At 39.9% G+C, this 22,780-nt stretch overlaps 1 protein-coding gene across 1 annotated transcript in view; it reads right to left on the bottom strand.

The window, feature by feature from the left end:
• The window catches only part of LOC126210661 (putative ATP-dependent RNA helicase DHX57), a 238,405-nt gene that overhangs the window by 54,543 nt on the left and 161,082 nt on the right, over positions 1–22,780 (bottom strand). The window contains exons 16-17 of the mRNA XM_049939992.1: positions 9,017–9,130; positions 2,240–2,490 (exon numbers count right to left, since the gene is read on the bottom strand). Coding sequence (XP_049795949.1) covers positions 2,240–2,490; positions 9,017–9,130 — 365 coding nt within the window. The remainder of the gene's footprint in view (positions 1–2,239; positions 2,491–9,016; positions 9,131–22,780) is intronic.

Below are 22,780 nucleotides of genomic sequence, written 5' to 3'. Positions count from 1 at the left end.
GTTGTCCCGGTGCAATGCTTGGTTTATGCAGTCTGTTGGTAGTAGATGCATACGCAGGCCATACAACACCTGCAGTACAACGAAAATTAGAGGAAAGCAAAACGGATTTGGCAGTAATTCCAGGCGGAATGACGTCAGTTCTGCAACCACTTGACATCTGTTAGAATAAACCATTTAAGGACAAGCTTGAACGCATGTACACAGACTGGCTTTCGAAAAGCGACAGACAGCTGACACCAACAAGACGTGAAAAATGCGCAAGTTTGTCGCAAGTGTGCCAGTGGATTTATGATGCATGGAAGTGTGTCAAAAGCAGACTGTGGAACAAGCAATTAAAAAATGTTCAATATCCAATGCACTAGATGGCACAGAGGACGATCCTCTGTATGAAGAAATGAGCAACAAAGAATCGAGTGATAGTAATTCAGAATCACGACTGATATTTTAAACATTTCGTATAAGATGTATTACAAACCTAATAAAAATTTGTTTTAAATTTCAGCATTTAATTTCTAAGTTATTTTCATTCTTATTTTACAAGTGTTACTACTCTGCATTCAAAAGGATAGAAAAGCGTAGAGAGCTGCATCAAACCAGTCTACGGACTGAAGACAACACAACACACCCTGCATTTCAAGTCATCACTAAATATCTACTACAAAAATCCGACTGGCAAGGCTGTTTGGGACGTGTGTCAATATGTCCAACTCTATGTTCTGAATTATTTTTTTCCCTACCTGTGACAAGAAATGATTACTAATAGGAACTTTTATGAATCATGAATCACATGCAGTATTCTCTTCACCATACGAATAATACGAATGTAAACATTATTCCACGTATTCTTTCATGTTTGCTGCTATCTTATTTAAATCCTGTCTGCGTAATAAACTACGAAACTAGAGTTAGACAACACCAAACATGGAAGAATATACATATCGTGTCATGTTTATATTCATATTATTTTTATGCTGAATAGTGATACAGTCAGAAATGAAGCACGGCAACTGACTAGATTTTAAAATCTAAGATGACTCTAATTTCTGTGCAGAATGTAATGTACTAAAGAGGTGTCTGCAAAGATTTTGAAACAGAGAAAAATTTTCGAACTCTCGTTCAGAACATCATCTATCATACGCAGTCTATTATTTGGTTGTTGTTGATCATTATCAAAGAAAGCAGCAGTGTAAGTAACAACAAATAGCAGTCTCTTGCCATTGTTTCACTAATGAGACAATTCCTCTCTTCTTTTTTATTGTGAGCGGTGCTAGTGCGCACAAAAGCAAGCCATGCCGCAAGCGGCAACAGGTCGTAAACACACATTATCAGAATGCGACAAACAATGCATGACACAGTACAATAATGCATTTTTAGCTTAGAGTGAGGTAAACATCTATAAAAAAGAGAACAGTACTTATCAGATCAAAGCAAAACAAGGAATCGATTCAAACCAGACGAAGCACATGAAAAAGGAAGGGTACCCATATAAATACGGACGGAGCGCTTGACGCATAGCAATGGCTACCTGGTAAAGCTTAACTGTTAAGCTTACGACTCGAACCAAACTACTGTAGTTGTATCTTCATCCATTCGATCTAAATTGCGTCTCATGTTACAATGGATCAACTTTGTTTCAATTTGGAGGTGCGGTCTAAAACTTTTCTCTCCCCTTGAATTTTGCGTCTCAAATTTCAAGTGTGGCTTAGATTCGGGAAATTTCTTTTTCCTTGATTTCAAATCTAATTTTTCAGGTGCGGCTTAAATTCAAGTGCGGTTTAGATTCGAGTAAATACGGTATTTCTCTACACCCGAGTAAGGACTGTGTCCAATAGCTTATTTGCTTCTAAATGTGTGTGTCTGACACTTAATGTCTCGTCTATGTGGTGAGTTGCAATATATCAAATCCATCACAGATTTTTCACTTTTAAAAATGTCCATTAGCAATAGTACTGTAATGTCATCTCCTGGAGGGTACATACTGCCCAACGATTCTGTCTTCTCTTAATTTTACAACAACTAATCTGTCAGAGTTCTACAAATGTTATGTGCAGGAACACAGTGCTCCATGTTTCTCTGCTTCATTATTACTACCTGGTGAAGTTCAATATTCCTCTCTGACCGCGTTCCAAGTCTCTGTAACTGGACACAGTCGCTTCTGGGTCACCCGACGGTGCAATTTTGGAGAAAAGTTACGTGTCCTAACTATGAAGAGACGAGATTCTGTGAGACACGTACTAACCTAAGACTTTGTGCACGTCGGTGCCCGCAAACACGGGCATCGTGAGTATCCGCAGCAGCAACTGCTCGAGGGGAACGCGGTGGAGCTCGGGTACCGGCTGCGAGTCGAAGTGGTACTGAAAGCGGTGGTGCGTGTACAGGTAGCAGCACACCCCGGGCATCACTCGACCCGCGCGACCCTTGCGCTGCCTCGCATTAGCCCTCGACACCCACACCGTGTCCAGACTCCCCATATTCTTGTTGGAATCAAATCTGAGGGCAAAAAGCAAGACTCAAATTGAAGTTTTATTTAGGACAGTGTACCGACAGAAGGCAAGATATTGCTCTATCGGTGGGACGAGTGCGAGACTTACACTTACACTGACAGATTCACAAAAAAGTTTGGGACAGTATTCTCTGCAAGGTAATCAACCTATCAAATAAACCGCCCAACAATATATGAGAGAGTTAACTAAAAACAAGAAGTTTGAACAAGCATTTAAAACATTTAGCATAAGTAATACAGACAAAAGAAAACTTTTATATGTTACAGATATGGAACACTGCAACTGTGATGAATAAAAGTTTCATAAGTAACTGCAACCTATGCAACTGGTAACAATGATTTCTGAAAATCTTTATCAATGTTACCTGCTATGTTACTAAATGGCTAAATGGTTACATGAACCTCTACATAATGGTTTCCATGGGCAACAAAATTTTGATTTTCAATATCTCATATAATTACTGACAGAATTCAAAAATTTAAAATTCTATCACAATCTACTCGTTAACAGTAGACTAGATTCATCCAGTATTTGAGAATGAGAGCACTTAGTGACATCTAACAGACACAACTTCAGACCTTTTTCAAAATTATTTCTCACTGACATATCCTACAACATAATGAAACAAACAAGGTTTATTGCATACTACATTTTCACTGTTCTTGCAGTAAATATTCAGCATCATGCATGATTTTTTAATTTATTACTCCCTTACTACTAACTGTATTCGCAACATATTTTGCACCCACTCTCTGAATGGACCTGCACATTATACCATTGTACGACACATAGTTCAGGAGATATCACGTCATAAATACTGAGATGCGTGGAGACCTAGCTATTTTTAAAACAGAGTGCAAATTACCAATACTACACTCATCCAGAGTTTGATAAAGAGAACACTTATAAACTTCCAGCAAACTATAATTTCAGTTTCCTAAACTTTTTCTCTTTTAGAAACTAGTAAAATCAACAAAATTACGGTTTTGTGTCTGCAACCAAAGATTTTTCTTGCTTAACACCGAATATTTAACACACTAACTCATCTGTACAATTTTCAGACATTTTAAGCTGTTTAGTACATGGGAGTTTGAGACTTGAAGGCTTGGGAAAAGTGGTGGTAGGGGGTGATGGTTTACTGGTACCTACTGCTCAGTACAGAATTACTAAAATAACATGAAAAAGGGCTTGTTGAAATAGGTTTGGATTGGTGAAAGAGAGATGCAATTGGTAAAGAGTGTTGGTATTGGTAAAAAAGTTTTGCAGTTGGTTAACAATTAAAAAAATAAACCACCTCAGTCACTCATATCTTCAGAGCACCATGTGTGGTACTGGAAAACTGTATGCCTAAGGTCGGTGATGAAAAATGCTAATTTCCTTTCATCTCTCTGAACTCAATGTCTCCTTCATTGTGAAAGGATGCCAACTCAGTTTTTCAGACACAAAATGGGAATGCATGAAGGATGTAACAGGGAGGCAGGGGCGTCATCATGGTCCTGCTGTGAGCCTAAATATGTGTATGTAGAGTGAGCAATCTATACAGTAGCTCGAGACGGGACACGAATAAAAAGAGCAACACCGCTTCCAGAATTACATAAATATGTTAGTAATTATATGCATGCATGTTTGCTAAGTTTTAATCATCTTCTGGTGCTGCACAGAGCTGACATGTGTAATGTACCATAAAATGATTTGTGGTTTAACAGACAGTTAACAAAGTAAGAACACTAACATTTAGTCCATACAATTAACTTGTATGCCTCACACAATACACCAGGCTGATGAATAAAAAAAGGAAAACTAGAATTGAAATGAGAGCAGAAAAAAAGAATGACCTGAAGATAATCAAATGGAACTATTGAAGGGTGGGGTGAAAATTCCCATATGGTCACAGGCTGTGAGAAATAAAAGAAGATTACATAAAAAGACAACAATATTTCAAATTTAAACATCAGTTCTCATTTACCTGTACTAGTCTATCTACTGCCTTTACTTATTAGTATTGCTCAGTACGATACACTCACACATTATATGGTGCTCTGCACAATGCTTTTCACATCCATCATGTGAAACCCAACGTGCACCTTTCTCATATGACATATTGGAAGCTTTGGATCAAGGCAGCCAGATAGACACAGCATTTCTTGATTTCAGGAAAGCACTAGACTCAGTACCAAATCCACACTTATTATCAAAAGTATAATCATATGAGGCATCGAGCGTAATTTGTGATTTGATTGAGGATTTTTTGGTTGGGAGGAAGCAACAAGTTATTGGGGATGGATAGTCATAAAAACATTTAGAAGTAACCTTGTGTGTGCCCCCAGGGAAGTGTGTTGCCACCCTTGCTGTTCACGTTGTATTTTAATGATCTTGCCGACAATTTAATAGTAACCTCAGTCTTTTTGCAGATGATTCAGTTGTCTATAATAAAGTACTGTCAGAAAGAAGCTGCATGAATAATCAGTCAGATCAAAGTGGTGCAAAGATTGGCAACTTGCTTAAAATGTTCAGAAATGTAAAAAAGAAAAAAATGGTATCCTATGGCTACAATATCAACAAGTTGTAATTGAAATCAGTCAACTCGTACAAATACCTGGGTGTAACCAACTGCACAATACTGTAGGGATATTGCATGGAATGACCACACAGGCTCAATTATAGGTAAAACAGGTGGTAGACACTTGTTCCTTGGTAGAATACTGGGGAAATGCAATCAGCCTACAAAGAAAGTTGCCTGCAAATCACTAGTGCAATACATTCTAGAATGCTGCTCAGATGTGTGTGACCTATACCGAAAGGACTAAGAGGGGATACTGAATGTAAACACCCAGAGAAGGGCAATGTGAATAGGCACAGGCAGACTCCTGAAGATAGATGTAAACTATACCAAGAAAGCCTACTTTAGTTTCAAGAATTGCCTTTATATCATGATTCTAAGGATATACTACAATCCCCTAAAGATGGCTCCTGCAGAGATGGTGAGGACATGATTAGCTTAATTATTTCGTGCACTCATTCTTCCCGCACTCCATACATGAATGGAACATGAAATAACCCCAATAACTGGTACAGGAGTATAGATGTAGATGTAGATGCGTATTTGCTGATTATGAACACTGTATTTTTTCCCTGTGTATGCACTCTCTTCTTTCCATCTTTCACACTCTCCGTGGTTGAGGTTTCAGCTCTAAGAATTTAACTTTAATCCTACTGACAAAGGAACCTCTACTTCACTGCTTCTACATCTACTCAATGTTTTTTATTGTTTAAGGAGTAAAGAAGGATTCCATTCTATAGCTGTTTCTGTGCCTACCAATAACTTAACACCTCAACTAATCAGCGAGTTGTTACCTTTTCACCTTAAATTATTTATATTACACCTAGTACTTTCCATTACTCTATTTAACTTTTGTTGACATTAAGCATTATATACATACTACTTCAAAATAATGTAAAGGGTAGCTAATAGACATATGAAAACTAAATGTCACAACTCAGTATCTCAGACCCATATTATTCTTTTGGTGCAGTGTCAGAAGATTAGCTTGTTTCAGTTTAATTTTAGAATAATGAAAGGGAAATACCTAAGAGTTGTGTTAATGTTTTATGTACCTATCTGGCATCCAGGAATTCACCGTACAGGCAAGTGTGAGTCTGTCTTGCCGTAATGTTCCTTCTAGAATGTTGGATAATTTTCCAGAATGTTATATACAATCTTCTAAAAGTTTGAGAATGCTCCAGAATGTAAGCACTTTTTCATCTTTGCCACTGTGAAGCACATCTCTCTCTACTGAGTAAGTGCTCATAGCTCTTATGGTATACATGTGTAACGGATGTTTTTTTCTTATTCTGGTTCATGCTACCACCAATCCAAATATAGAATGCTTTTTTTTTTACACCTTGTATGTTGAGACTGAACTTTATTTTGAAAGTATGAGTTAAATTATAAAGAATCCGTTGCTAAGTATTATCTCCAGCATGCTGTACGGTACAGTACACACTATTTGGAACCCCCATCTAGTACTAGTTTGCCTGAACTTCAAGAATGGGAACATACTCTACACCATAGCTCCTCATCTCACTACCCTTCTGGACTTAACCCCTGTTAAGGACCACCCCCCCCCCCCCTTCCATTTTTCATTGAAGAATTTATTTGCTCTATTACTTTTTTTATCTACATCTTCACCACCCTCTCTTTTTTTTCTCCTAGTTCTTAATTTCGCTATTCATTTCACTTCTCTTTTCCAATTCCCTCATAATTCTTACTTGCACTATTCATTTTCAATACTCAATTTCCTTTGTCTTAACCCATCCCTTACTTCCTACTCTGCCCTATCATCTTACGACTGAAGCTGGCACAGAGCTTCCAATGTTCTGTCTTTGACCTCCCACTGCCTCCGACACCTCCCCTTCATCTTTGTCTCCCATCATCCTCACAACAGGTGCATCCTATTCTTCCCAACCTAACTCGCCTTCCTCTCCAATGAAAGAGAATACAGTACCAACAGTTAGCTTTTTTACTTTCAAATACAGTGAAACCTCTATATAACGTTTTTCAAGGGACCACAAATTCTGAACATTGTATAGAGGAAAACACTATAACGAGGAAGGCTTCCAAATAATAATTATCGGGCATTATTGAAGACCGGGATACCACTAATAAGCTTTGACAAATGGTGCATAGATTACATTTTAAATTTTCACAACACTGTAATATGATATTCATTGCAATGATTAGATTTTTGTGATTAAAACAGTAGGTGGATGGGTGAAAGGAAATGGATCAGTTTTTACTGTAAAAAGTTATTACAGATTCTTAAGATATGACATCATTGTCCAAAGCCGACAGGTGGTATCCTGTTCTTCAGTTGACCCAATTGTAGAATATGAGCCAAATTTTGTTTATGATATACTGAACATACTACATAAAAACACAGTAAATGGTACAGATTAAAAAAGAATTAGTTACAAAAAATTACTTTAATAATTAAATTATGAAATGGAACTTAAATTTGCACAAACTCTAGGAACCTATGCAACCTGAAAATCACATACCTATGATTTTTAAAATATTCAAGCACGCATGTTTGTTTTCTATTTCTACTAGACACTATGGCAATCTTTTCTTGCTCCAAATGAGCAAGTTGAACTACTGTTCTGTCCTCAAGTCTATGGGTCATCATATATCTCCTAAATGTTTCAAAGCCTTCAGCTGCCTTAGTATATGAGGGCACAGGGTCATCTTCCTTGTCACTTTCACTATACTATTATTCTCCAAGCTTTTCTCTGCAGTCAGCTCCTCAATACTTTGTACTCCTGTGGTTGCCACGTTGTCATCCACAGCCACAAAGTTCTCAAAAGTGACAGAATCACTGCCTATCAATTCCTAAAACTCTTGCAAATCACTTGCAACATCTTCCACAGGAGCTGCCATCTGATTCTGACAGAATCCCACTTTTTAAAACAGTTTTTAATAGTTTCAGCACTGACTCCCCTCCATGAGTACATAATCAAATTCATTGCCTGTAAAATACTTTCACGTTTCTCAGAAAGGATACATCTGGTGGATGTGCCGCACATCTGTCCACAAACAGCAGCACTTTTCTTGCAGCACTCCCCATTTTGGCATCAGATTCTCCGAGAAACTGAAATGGCGCCAAAAAGATTGTAAGCAGAATGTGCGTCACATATCACATGACCGGGTTCTGCCGCGGACAAATGAAACACTCTGAGTGCAGGCTTTCCGAGCCAGTGCCAACTGTGAATCCACAGAACAGAAAACGATGCATCTAGATCCAGTCACTTAAACATTATAAAGAGGTAAATAATTGGCCAGGGTTCCAAAAATATGAGTGCTACATGGAGGGAATTGTAATATAGAGGAAATGCAGTAAAGAGGAAAATTTAACATTGTTTATATGGGCTTTTAGTCGGGACCGAAAAAAACGGACGTAACATAGACGAAAACGTTATATGGAGGAATGTTATAAAGAGGTTTCACTGTATGTGTATCAGCAGCAGTGAAATTTCACATCATAAGGAAATTACTGGTCAGCTTTTTCCTTTACATCCCTACAATATTCCAAAATGACTTTTACTTTTGATACAATGAGTATACAGCACTTATCATTTGTGAATGTGTGGAGTTCAATATTGCAGTTGTCTGTAACCTTGCTAAAGTTGTCAGTGACATATATGTAAAGACATATAGCAATTGTGTCCAGCTAAAAAACCTGTTCATGGTTTCCCACCTTTACTCACATTCATCTGCTCATCTGCTGAATCACACTCATTCACAACATAAAATTGAAAACATGATATTTTCTAAAATCTGCTGAACAAATATATAAACAAACAGAGTTAAGAATATAAAAAAGTGCTAAAAAAATGTGGCTAGCAGCTGACCTGCAGAACCACTGGATGAGTCAATCACCATGAAAACACATTAAAAGTATTCTCCTTAAAAATGCAGGTAGCAGCTGTAATAATAAGACGACATGAAAGCGTACCTGTTTTCCTTCATTTTTCCAGTGTCTATTACAAATACACAGTCATCAATGGTGACAGACGTTTCTGCTATATTTGTAGACAAGACTATCTTCCGCATTCCATTCTTTGGTTTCCTGAAAGAGAAAAAGAAAAGTGTTAGCTAGTAAAAACAATTAAGTGAAAAACAAGAGCTATTATTTAGTAAGAAAGATAATACAACTGCAGTTGATTAGGTCAAGAAATAACACATTGCAGTATAGCATTCCGACATAATTTGAGGTCTGACAATTATTGGACTAAAAGTAAATGTTGGGGTGATTAATCTTTCTGACAGTACAAATGTTTATAAAGCATTGTGTTTCCTGAAGTTTACCTGGCAGATCGAATATTCCATCATTTTTTGGGTGTGCATTTGAGATGTTTCGAAATCAACCTCTCTACAATTCCCAAGGTGAGTCATTTGCAAGCTTTTAAATCACTTTATATGCTGTGGAGTAAATGTACATGTGTTAAGAGATATCACCATTGGCAACAAGAGCACCACTCACAGATTAAACTAGATCTGTCTATGAGTAATACAAAGCAAGCACAGGATTTACCAAGTGTGTTGTTGATAATTATGGGTGGCATGAAGATTTAGAATATTTATTTTGAAAGCGCAGACATGAAATGAAGGGTTTCCACAATTTGTTGAGCTGGAAACTGTCGCCTCAGTTGAGCAGGTTGTCTGCTAACTGGATTTCCACAGTTTCCTTGACCATCAAATCCCAGGTGAGACCAAGCTGTGGCCAATGTCTTATCTTTCCTGTAAGCCACAGAATGGCCAGTGGAAATACACTGTTCAGCCACAGCTGATTTATTACACTGTAAAAGGCAGGTATATCACTGGTGTTTGATGCAACATTCTTTGACAGTCTATTTACTGTTCAAAGGAAATATCCTAAGTCTTCATGGCACCCATAATTATCAACAACACACTTCGTAAGCACTGTGGATTCACAGATTCAGTGCTTGCTTTGTTTTACTCTTACGTGCATCAAGTTTCATCTATGACTAATGCTCTTGTTACCAACAGTGTTGTCTCTAAAGCATGTATGTTTACTACATAGAGTACACAGTGACTTCAAAACTTGCAAGCACCTCTCCTTGAGAATGGCTGAAAGGTTGTCAGCCAAAATATTGGAATCTGAATTAAAAATATCCTTGATGCATGACCAAGAAATGATGAAATATTTATACAGTGAAGCTTGTAGTACTCATCATTCACGATGATTTTTCACCAATAGCGCAATATAACAGTAACACATCATTTTCCCTATTTACGAGCATTATGTTATATTTATTTATAGTCAGGGTCAACTACCAATCCTTGTCCCAATCTTTGAGTCTATGTAGGTCTTCCTGCATTTTGTTCAGGCTTCTGATGTTGCAACCTTCCTGTAGGCAACAGCAATGTCTAACAAAAAGCCTCATGTACCTTCCAATGTTACTCACTAGATTACTCACAAATACTATAAAGAATAATGGCCCCTAAAACACACCCTTTCAGTGCTCCAGAAATTATCTTTACACATGTCAATTTCGTTGGTTGGTTAGTCAGCTGACTGGGGATTAAAGCATCACAATGATATTTTTTTTTCCTTCTTCCTTAGCCTGTATAACTTGCCTTGAATAGACAGTGACATTTATTGAACAGAAAACAATACTTCTATGATGACAATATAACTCAAAGTGTTTGGACTTTAATAGTGGTAACATTGATTTAATTTTCATCTCCACGAGTAAAAAGGAGAATCTCTTGTCATTTTTTGTCACTGTTTTGTTCTTCTCTTATTAGTTGTTCTTAGGTGTCCATGCCCGTATCTGTATGGACATATTGTCTATGTAAATCTTACTGTATAATAAGTAATGATCAATGAAATTCATTGTATTGTGGTTCTTCATTTTACTGCCAACATTATGTTTTAATAGCTCATCTCATGGATCAAGCGGTAAGTTTCTGTAAACAGACTTAGCCAGCCTGGTTAGCATCTGTTCAGCCACCACTGTGGCCATCTGACTTAATTTATATTTACTACACGGAACTTGCTTAGTCAGGGTGTATACGCGGACAAGGAAAAAATATTCCTGATTTTTCCCGGATTTCCCAGTTAAAAATAAACTTTTTCCCGGGTAAAAACACACTTTTTCCATCCTAAGTAACAGTATATTTTCCCTTGGAACTGCAAAAACTTATCAATCCTTTGAATGGTTATGGTCTTGGACACGGGTGTAGAATTTTCCGGCACTTTATAAAACGAAACTCAGGGAAAAAGACACGTTTTGGAAATATCTTTGATGTGCAACAACATGTACGCTGCGTATTTTCGTATTACGAAAGTATACATGTAAATTCCACCAAACACCGCATGTTACTTTCCGAATCACTGAAATCGAGATTGCGATGGGGTTTTGTAAGCCAGTCATAGCTCATGTCACGTGATCTCGCCAGCTGATGACAGCGAATATTTAGAGCATAGGGCACGTGATGTAGTCAGCCAATAGCAACATCATTGTTAAGTAGTGGTAACACACAAGTTAATGGTTTAAATTAATATACACCGTGTTGCTACAAGAAAAGCAAAGCTTTCACATATAATATTGGTCTCTAAGGTTAATAAGCTGCAAGAGAAGCTAATTTGCATATAATGTTGATTTTTTTGCGCGTGTTACACTTTAAGGTATATCACACAAATGTGCCAGTAAAATTTTTAATAATGACATAAATGTCTGATCTTCAGGGTTCAACATGCTTCTAAATGGCTCGTCATCAAAGAGTTGATTTTTAAATGAGACTCAAATGCTCTGTAATTTAAGAAATTCATGGTACATTCTCGTGCATAGTCCAACTTATGTTAAAGGATATTTACTTTGAAAGTAACGCTTTTCAAACCAGCATTCCCAATATTTTTCCGCGACCTGTTAGAAATAGGTTCGTTTCAGCAGTTGCCATAGAGCGCCAGGTAACAGGCGACAACGCGCTTGTGCAGCTACCATGACGTAGGAAGCCCGTATGTACGTACATGTAAAACATTAAAAGATCTTACATTCTTATGTAAAAGCAGCAAGACATCACAGAGTACTCCAAGAGCATCAGAATTTCGTGAACCATACTAAAATGTGCACATTTAAACGGTTTCCGGGGTGTAAATTTTCTTGGAGCACCAGTACTGTATTACATCACGTTTGGTTCTTTATTATGGCGTAATGCCATACATGCTAGAAGATGAAAACGTGCACTTGAAACACAGCGAACAGTTGAAATTAGCCAGTACTGTGGAATTAAAAATTTTGTTTCAAATACATTGACTGCCTCTGCGGAAAAGGTTAATAAAAGCCCAATTTCTTTAGCAAACAGACAAAAATAACTTCATTGTTCCACAAGGCGATTAATGCTTGACTGTCCGAAAGGTGGAAATAAAATAAAATCTGAAACTAATTAAATATTTAAACCTTTCGTAATTATGTGACTGTATTATAATTCACTTGATATCTCCCGGCCACAGATATCCATTTTATTTTCATTTGACGTGAGAGTAAAAGAAGGGGAAACAGCAAAATTACTAAACGTAAACATGGGTCACGTGGAGACTACCCACTATAACAGGCTGCTCTGCGCATCAGCCCCGGATCTACGATATTTGCCAACTGGGTCAATATTTAAAAAATCGAAATTTCAAAAATATGTGCATCTCGTAGGGCACATCATTCTGAAAAGTTTGAAACATAAAACATATGTGTTCGAGAAAATGTATGACTTGTTATTTGGTCTTAAGTGTGCCAAAGTGCAGTACCACACCTCTTCATACAGCATTCTTCTATCGCGCGTCACTGTATTTCGCTCTGTGGAATTGGAAGGTGTATATTCTGTAAGCGATGCCATCAAACTACATTCAGGTCAGTGGAAATTGAAATGTCCTGTGGTGCCTCTCCTGCTCCCACTTTGCTGGTTTGACAGCCTGCCTCTCTTTTTTATTATTATTTTTTTAAAAACTTGCCATTAATAGCAGATGGGATTATTTGTAATCGGGAGTACATGAAATCTTCAGAAAATTTGCACTCTTTATTGTCTGTTAGCTGATAACTTGCTGTTTTGTGTGACATAAAATTAAATACAGGCTACATAAAACCAACATAGGCGAGAGACAAGCAAGAAAGTACACACTTCTTCAATCCTTACCTCCTAGCATTTTTTTCTCTCTAATCTTGCTACAGCTTTACATGGCGTGCTTTCCTTTCTGCGCATGAATCTATTACCTCACCAAAGTTCGTCAAACATTTTGCTACATGAAAAATGGAAATATCGTTATCTGATACTGAAAAAGCTGTTAACACTAATAATACCCAAGACTGGCGTGGTTTCTCGATCTGATTACGTCTATTTTGTCACTGTATGCTAGATAAAACAAAATAGGCCTATGGGATGAGAAGTTCCGCCTTATGCAAGACACCTTTTTTTTTTTTGTGTTGTACACAACAACACGTAATGGCAGCGAAAACTCCACCTATGTTTTGAGTAATTGGAAAAACTGCATTGCCACGCGAACATAAGCAAAGAAGTAAGCCTATTTACTTCGCCAACAACACAGGAAAACATACCACAACTTCAAAACTATGACAAGTTGTATATTGTGTAGCAGAACAGCTACCAAAACAAGAGGACAATAACATAATGTAAGTTAAAAATAAAAATAGAACCCACTGACGATAGCACAAAAGTGCTGAAACATGTATGGGTGAAACAAAAGAAAAAAGGTGTCTTGCATAAGGCGGAACTTCTCATCCCATTTTCTTAGCAAGCACAGAGACGACAAGAAGAACTGCAGCACAAGATGATTATCAAAATAGGCCTTTCTAATATTGCAGCAATTTTGTAACACACCAAATAAGCAATACTGTATTGGCACAAATGGTCATTTTTATAACACGACAGAATATAATTCACGAAGTAACAATATCAAATGCCTATTAGGCCTACTACAAGCAAAAAGCTTTATGTTAGGAAATAGTTTCACATTTCATTCATACGCACCAGTTTCTCAAGCATGAGATCGAAAAGTAGTATTACAAAATTTTTATATAAATTTGGAATCGTCTTATTCTTCCATAATTGGTGTGATGTCCCCGTTTCTTCTGCTTCCTCGTTCTAACAAACCGTCTTGTCATCACCAATTCTGTAGCTATTCCTGCCACTGTGAAAATTTGTTCGCCGATTAACTTCACTAACCCTGCCAGAATCACTGGTTTAGTTACCCTGCGATTATTCTGCGGTGAAGTGTTGTTACATATTCGAACAAAATGTTTTCTGCGTTACTTCCAAAATAGAACTTAAGCGGCTGCTAGCCGGGGACTGTACAACTGGTCCTTACTAGTGTAACGATCTGGCCAAAAATTTTCGGTCACAATTTCATTTTCTTGGATACAACGAGAAGATAATACGCAATCTTTTTCACTTGTTATTCCTGTAGTCGTTTAGTTCCATTCTGGTAGACTGAATCTATGGATTTCGCTAGTAATTATAACAACGCTGATCATTCGAAAACCCAATCAAGTACATAATACGACAGCGATTGGCATTCATTCGTTCGGCTTTACTCCGCTCAGCTCATGTAGCCCCATCCCTTTTGTCTGCGGAAAGTTTATTTCTAGATGCGACGAGGATTCTCCTGACAGAGACATCACGTACACTATCCACAGATTATAAAACCAACTTATGATTCATTCAGAAATGAACTTAAAATGTATTCAAAAATGTTCAAAAACCAACAGGGATGTGTTTCAAAATCATATAAATGATCGATAGATCGACATGCGCTGGATGCTAGGTGCTTTGTGAAACAAGGCTTTTTCGCCTCGAGAATATGAATTTGGCACCCTCTTTTCCCGGCAGCATCTAGCCGCTTGCTGCCACTGCTTGCACAGCCAACAGCCACATTCCTATAACCAGAAGCGGGAGAATCTACTACTAAAATGAGACTCCACTGCGCTTGCGCATGAGCCCGCTCGTAACTGCTAACACGAATCAAATGTAAACAGTTGTGACTTCACGCTCATCGGAGAGAATTTGTTGTTATGAAGTACTGCATAGTCTTCGTAAAGCCTTTGACACATTTGCTGTTGGCAGACGCTTCCATGAGGACTATGTGTCGTCGTCATATATGGCGCATTTCCTTTACAATTTAAGTTATTTTCCTTTTTTTTCTCTTGTTTATGTTTTATTGTTGAAGTATTATTCTGCAGTAGCGGGATACAGTAATATCCTTTGTTAGAGTAACGGTTCTTACCAATCAAAATTACAAAAATTTAACTGAAAACTAAAACAATGAAAAATTCCCGGAATTCCAAAAGATTCCCGGAATACCAAAAAATTCCCGGAATTCCAAAATATTCCCGGGTTTTTCCCGGTGTTCTCCCGGCTGAAAAAATTCACAGGTTTTTCCCGAATCTCCCAGTTGTCCCGGGTCGTATACACCCTGTTAGTTTATCTCTATGAAGTCCGATTTGCTTGCGCAAATAGAAATTGGTACTGCTACAATTTTAAATTTAAATTGCATAGTGGTGATAAAATCAAGTCACTGAGGACGCTTTTGATGACAGTGCTGAGAAATAATTTACTGGGAAGTAAAAGTATGTGGATCAATTGTTAAGTAAGTCAGAGCAGACAAGGTGTCTCCCAGAGCTCATTTATGAGGAGAGAAACCCAACCCACATCTGACCCCACACCAACCCTGTTAACGGCAAAGACAGTGACAAAGTAAAAAATACCTTCTAGTCAGGAGAGTCGTAACAGTAAAAGTGAGAGACTAAAAACATAATGTATATCAGCTGGACTGTCAATGATAATACAAGGTGAAAGAAATAATTAAGGTAACAAGTGGGTGTGCCACGGGGCTCTGCATACAACAGGAGCTGTCCTTTCCAGTCATCCAACCCTTGATCCATTATGGTCAAAGTAATGAAGAGTGTAGCATTACACACTGTTCAACAGTGTGCTTGCTATCCCTAACAGAGAAAATTGGGTGAGGCTGAAAAAGGGCAAACTGCATCTAAAAGCAACTGAAACATACTACAAGTGGGCGATAGAGGCAACCGGTATAGAAGGTAGTGTTAAGGGGAACCAGGCCCCAAGCAGCCCCTCAACCCTGAATGCAGTTTCAAACATTACATCAAAGAATAAAAACTACTTTTATGGAGAAAATTAAAAACAGTTCAACTGTGCATAGTTAGCTCACCAACATCAGAACCAAACAAATCAGATCATGCTTAGCATGGAAAGCCAGGAGGAAGTGGCATTCCGTGGGTGTGAGCTACTGTCTGTAAGGTTACACAATCACAATGTGGGAGAATAGTTCATTACATAAATCAGTTTTATGCCATATGTTCAAACAAACTGGATATGTTTAATTGAGAAGAAGATAATGACAGTGAAATGTAAGTTGCTGCCACCAGCCTGATAGCTCTGGTGAATCAGAAACTGTAATCATTCAAAATGTGGTGCTTTCAAAGAGCGTGAGAAGTGAAGTGAATACATAAACTATGAAATGAAGATGTGCTACACTGAATATGAGATTAAAGTTAACGGAAGACACTTAGTAGAAGAAGGTACATGCTAAAAGGGGCATCAGTTATAGTATCCTGGAAAAGCAAACACTGTGCTGGGAATGGCAGTAAAGGGGCAGTAGGGCAGACCAAGATAACTATCAAACAGGTGCTGGGTTTGGTAGTTACTAAGGAATGAAGAGATTTTTTCCAGGTGTAAATGTAAATGTCGTGTGACTACGGCCTCCCGTCGGGTAAACCATTTGCCGCGTGCAAGTCTTTCGATTTGACGCCACTTCGGTGACTTGCGCGTCGATGGGGATGAAATGATGATGACTAGGACAACACAACACCCAGTCCCTGAGTGGAGAAAATCTCTGACCTAGCCAGGAATCGAACACAGGCCCTTAGGCTTGACATTCTGTCATGCTGACCACTCAGCTACCGCGGGCAGACATTTGTTCCAGATAGAACAGACTGACAACAGCATCAAACCAGTTGAAAGACTGATGATTTAAAAAAATAAGTGCATCTGGTTAGGCTGGTGCTGCATTTGTGCTATTCTTGAAGAGATAATTAAAGTGCGGCACTATTACGTGATTCTTTGGACTGAGATAGATTGCCACTCATCATAAAGATGACCCACTGAGTTGGAGACAGGCAGAACGGAAAGACTGTTACACATCATAGCTTTCAGCCAAAGTCTTCTCCAGTATACAATACTAACACACACATTTACACTAGCAAGCACATCTCCTACACACTGTGACCACTACCACCAGCAGCTGTGATTGGACTGTTACTGTCACACGAATAGCAATCCAGAGTGTGGCAGGGAAGGAGGAGGGATGGCTGGGGAGAGAGAAGAGTGCTGTATGGTGGGGCACGCAGAGACTGGGTCACGGCATGACGATACTGCCAGGAACAGCATCGGGAGGTGGGAGAAAAAAAGCAGGGAGCGGGGAAGGGGAGGGGACGGGACGGGACAGGTGGCACAGAATGAGGGTGAGGGACGTGAAAAAGGAGAAGGTAATAGGACACAGGGGGGTGGAAACTGTTTGGTGGAGGGTGTGGGTACAGTATGTTATCATAGGTTGAGGCCGGGATAATTATGGACACGCAGAAAGTGTTGTAATGTTAACTACCATCTGCACACTTCAGAAAAGCTGGTGGTGGAGGGAAGGATCCAAACGGCACAGGTCGTGAAGCAGCCACTGAAATCAAGTATTCCATGTTCAACTTGCACGTTGTGCCACAGGTTGGTCTATTTCGCTCTCGGCCAAAGTTTCGTGGCGGTCACTCGTCCTGGCATGCCCTGCCAGACAGCATTCTTCCCCCACCTGTAACTTGCTATCATCCCCCCTCCCCAGCACACTCAGGTTCCTATTCAGGTAACAGTCGCATTCCGTCACAGCCGGTGGTGGTAGCGGTCGTGTACATGAGGTGTGCTTGCTTGTGTGAATGTGTGTGTGTGTTCTCTCTGCTGAAAGCTCAAGTGCAACTTGGCACTCCATCACTGCACTCAAAAGCCTGCGGTCGATATATTCCGCGCTGTGATATTTCGAGACATGCGAGCCAACTATTACTCAAAAAGTGGACTGGTTTTGTATTGGAACAATATATGGATGTCTTGCTACCTGTCTCCTGACAGGTGCTGTCCTCTGTTTTTAGTTTATAAAATTAAACGACAGTGAACATTGGAGTTACCATTATGGTGACTGTGTTGTGAAATTCATGCACGTACTCATTAGGTTTTGATATTCCCTGTAATTCTGCGACAAATATGACAGATTTGTTGAGTGAATAAGAAATTTCAGAAACTCGAGACAAATAACTGAATGATTCTGGACTGGAGGAAGAAATATTTGAGAGGCAAAATCTGAAGGAACTGGTAAAGGACTCTTCCAAATGACACAATACTGGCTCAAGTAATTGCTATTACTGAAGCTATCAGCACAAGGCTTGAAAGAAGACACTTTCCTGATAAAATTGCTGCAACTGAGATGAAGCATCCAACATGTGTTTGCGAGATTTGTTTGGAAAAGATGAAACAATCTACTAGCAAGTCAAGCAGGAATGAAACTTGCTAATATTGCCCAGATTGCAACATACTTCTCAGTGTAACAAAATGTTTCGGGCTTCTCCATACAAGAGTCAGTTAAATGTGAAATTTATAACGAACTTCACACTTTTTGTTTATGAAAGGATATTTGTACTTAACAGTAAAATTTGTTATCTATCATAGAACTAAAATTAAAAGAAAAATAAATCTTGAGGCTTGGTATTTCCTAGTGTATACTGCCTTTTAAGATCTCTCGAACATGTGACAGTAATACTTGAATTAATGGCATAAATGACGGGTCTTCAGGGTACAAAATTTTTCTAAGACGCTGGACTTCAAAGTGTTGAAAGCAGGCTGTAGGATATATTCAGCTGTTTGATGAAGTCCTTCATCAGAAAAAGGAACACACACACACACAAATCCACACACACTCCTGGAAATGGAAAAAAGAACACATTGACACTGGTGTGTCAGACCCACCATACTTGCTCCGGACACTGCGAGAGGGCTGTACAAGCAATGATCACACGCACGGCACAGCGGACACACCAGGAACCGCGGTGTTGGCCGTCGAATGGCGCTAGCTGCGCAGCATTTGTGCACCGCCGCCGTCAGTGTCAGCCAGTTTGCCGTGGCATACGGAGCTCCATCGCAGTCTTTAACACTGGTAGCATGCCGCGACAGCGTGGACGTGAACCGTATGTGCAGTTGACGGACTTTGAGCGAGGGCGTATAGTGGGCATGCGGGAGGCCGGGTGGACGTACCGCCGAATTGCTCAACACGTGGGGCGTGAGGTCTCCACAGTACATCGATGTTGTCGCCAGTGGTCGGCGGAAGGTGCACGTGCCCGTCGACCTGGGACCGGACCGCAGCGACGCACAGATGCACGCCAAGACCGTAGGATCCTACGCAGTGCCGTAGGGGACCGCACCGCCACTTCCCAGCAAATTAGGGACACTGTTGCTCCTGGGGTATCGGCGAGGACCATTCGCAACCGTCTCCCTGAAGCTGGGCTACGGTCCCGCACACCGTTAGGCCGTCTTCCGCTCACGCCCCAACATCGTGCAGCCCGCCTCCAGTGGTGTCACGACAGGCGTGAATGGAGGGACGAATGGAGACGTGTCGTCTTCAGCGATGAGAGTCGCTTCTGCCTTGGTGCCAATGATGGTCGTATGCGTGTTTGGCGCCGTGCAGGTGAGCGCCACAATCAGGACTGCATACGACCGAGGCACACAGGGCCAACACCCGGCATCATGGTGTGGGGAGCGATCTCCTACACTGGCCGTACACCACTGGTGATCGTCGAGGGGACACTGAATAGTGCACGGTACATCCAAACCGTCATCGAACCCATCGTTCTACCATTCCTAGACCGGCAAGGGAACTTGCTGTTCCAACAGGACAATGCACGTCCGCATGTATCCCGTGCCACCCAACGTGCTCTAGAAGGTGTAAGTCAACTACCCTGGCCAGCAAGATCTCCGGATCTGTCCCCCATTGAGCATGTTTGGGACTGGATGAAGCGTCGTCTCACGCGGTCTGCACGTCCAGCACGAACGCTGGTCCAACTGAGGCGCCAGGTGGAAATGGCATGGCAAGCCATTCCACAGGACTACATCCAGTATCTCTACGATCGTCTCCATGGGAGAATAGCAGCCTGCATTGCTGCGAAAGGTGGATATACACTGTACTAGTGCCGACATTGTGCATGCTCTGTTGCCTGTGTCTATGTGCCTGTGGTTCTGTCAGTGTGATCATGTGATGTATCTGACCCCAGGAATGTGTCAATAAAGTTTCCCCTTCCTGGGACAATGAATTCACGGTGTTCTTATTTCAATATATATATATATATATATATATATATATATATATATATATATATATATATATATAACAGAGGGAAACATTCCACGTGGAAAAAAATATATCTAAAAAGAAAGATGATGAGACTTACCAAACAAAAGCGCTGGCAGGTCGATAGACACACAAACAAACACAAATATACACACAAAATTCAAGCTTTCGCAACAAACTGTTGCCTCATCAGGAAAGAGGGAAGGAGAGGGAAAGACGAAAGGATGTGGGTTTTAAGGGAGAGGGTAAGGAGTCATTCCAATCCCGGGAGCGGAAAGACTTACCTTAGGGGGAAAAAAGGACAGGTATACACTCGCACACACACACACATATCCATCCACACATACAGACACAAGCCTTGTCTGTATGTGTCTGTATGTGTGGATGGATATGTGTGTGTGTGCGAGTGTATACCTGTCCTTTTTTCCCCCTAAGGTAAGTCTTTCCGCTCCCGGGATTGGAATGACTCCTTACCCTCTCCCTTAAAACCCACATCCTTTCGTCTTTCCCTCTCCTTCCCTCTTTCCTGATGAGGCAACAGTTTGTTGCGAAAGCTTGAATTTTGTGTGTATATTTGTGTTTGTTTGTGTGTCTATCGACCTGCCAGCGCTTTTGTTTGGTAAGTCTCATCATCTTTCTTTTTATATATATATATATATATATATATATATATAACAGAGGGAAACATTCCACGTGGAAAAAATATATCTAAAAAGAAAGAAAGTGATGAGACTTACCAAACAAAAGCGCTGGCAGGTCGATAGACACACAAACAAACACAAACATACACACAAAATTCTAGCTTTCGCAACAAACGGTTGCTTCGTCAGGAAAGAGGGAAGGAGAGGGAAAGATGAAAGGAAGTGGGTTTTAAGGGAGAGGGTAAGGAGTCATTCCAATCCCGGGAGCGGAAAGACTTACCTTAGGGAGAAAAAAGGACCAAACTCTTTGCCTTTACAAATGTCTGCTTGCGTCTGTGTATATGCGGATGGATATGTGTGTGTGTGCGCGAGTGTATACCCATCCTTTTTTCCCCCTAAGGTAAGTCTTTCCGCTCCCGGGATTGGAATGACTCCTTACCCTTTCCCTTAAAACCCACTTCCTTTCATCTTTCCCTCTCCTTCCCTCTTTCCTGACGAAGCAACCGTTTGTTGCGAAAGCTAGAATTTTGTGTGTATGTTTGTGTGTCTATCGACCTGCCAGCACTTTTGTTTGGTAAGTCTCATCACTTTCTATATATATATATATATATATATATATATAAAGATGATGTGACTTACCAAACGAAAGCGCTGGCACGTCGATAGACACACAAACAAACACAAACATACACACAAAATTCAAGCTTTCGCAACAAACTGTTGCCTCATCAGGAAAGAGAGAGGGAGAGGGAAAGACGAAAGGATGTGGGTTTTAAGGGTAAGGAGTCATTCCAATCCCGGGAGCGGAAAGACTTACCTTAGGGGGAAAAAAGGACGGGTAAACACTCGCACACACACACACATATCCACACACACACATATCCATCCACACATATACAGACACCAGTATATGTGTGGATGGATATATGTGTGTGTGTGTGTGTGTGTGTGTGTGTGTGTGTGTGTGTGTGTGTGCGCGCGCGCGAGTGTTTACCCATCCTTTTTTTTCCCCCTAAGGTAAGTCTTTCCGCTCCCGGGATTGGAATGATTCCTTACCCTTAAAACCCACATCCTTTCATCTTTCCCTCTCCTTCCCTCTTTCCTGATGAGGCAACAGTTTGTTGCGAAAGCTTGAATTTTGTGTGTGTGTTTGTGTGTCTATCGACGTGCCAGCGCTTTCGTTTGGTAAGTCGCATCATCTTTGTTTTTAGATATATTTTTTCCACGTGGAATGTTTCCCTCTGTTATATATATATATATATATATATATATATATATATATATTCACCTGCTGAAAGACTGAAGACTTAGTCTGATGCTGAATAATACCCTACAGTCTACTCTTTAAGCACACTTTTGTGCCACTCAACACCTCTCCCATATTGTAACAATCTTGCTTAATTAATAATGTAAATATTATACCAAATTAGATTTTCCTTTGTTTGGAATGAATTTAGCAGAGGTACAACAAAACTGTGTGTGATTTTTTGGCGAAGTGACTGTAAATCCAAAGGCTTGGAGGTCCAGCCCCCAGTTCATCCTTAGATCTTTTTTCTGTCTCTTGTCATTAATTTCACTTCCGGCAATGAACTGTTAATGTGATGGTTTGGTTGGTGGGGCACTCAACGGAGGCGTTATCAGCACCTTT

This window comes from Schistocerca nitens, chromosome 10 (assembly GCF_023898315.1).
Source record: "Schistocerca nitens isolate TAMUIC-IGC-003100 chromosome 10, iqSchNite1.1, whole genome shotgun sequence".
Lineage (NCBI taxonomy): Eukaryota > Metazoa > Arthropoda > Insecta > Orthoptera > Acrididae > Schistocerca > Schistocerca nitens.
This window is presented reverse-complemented; position numbering and strand designations above follow the sequence as displayed.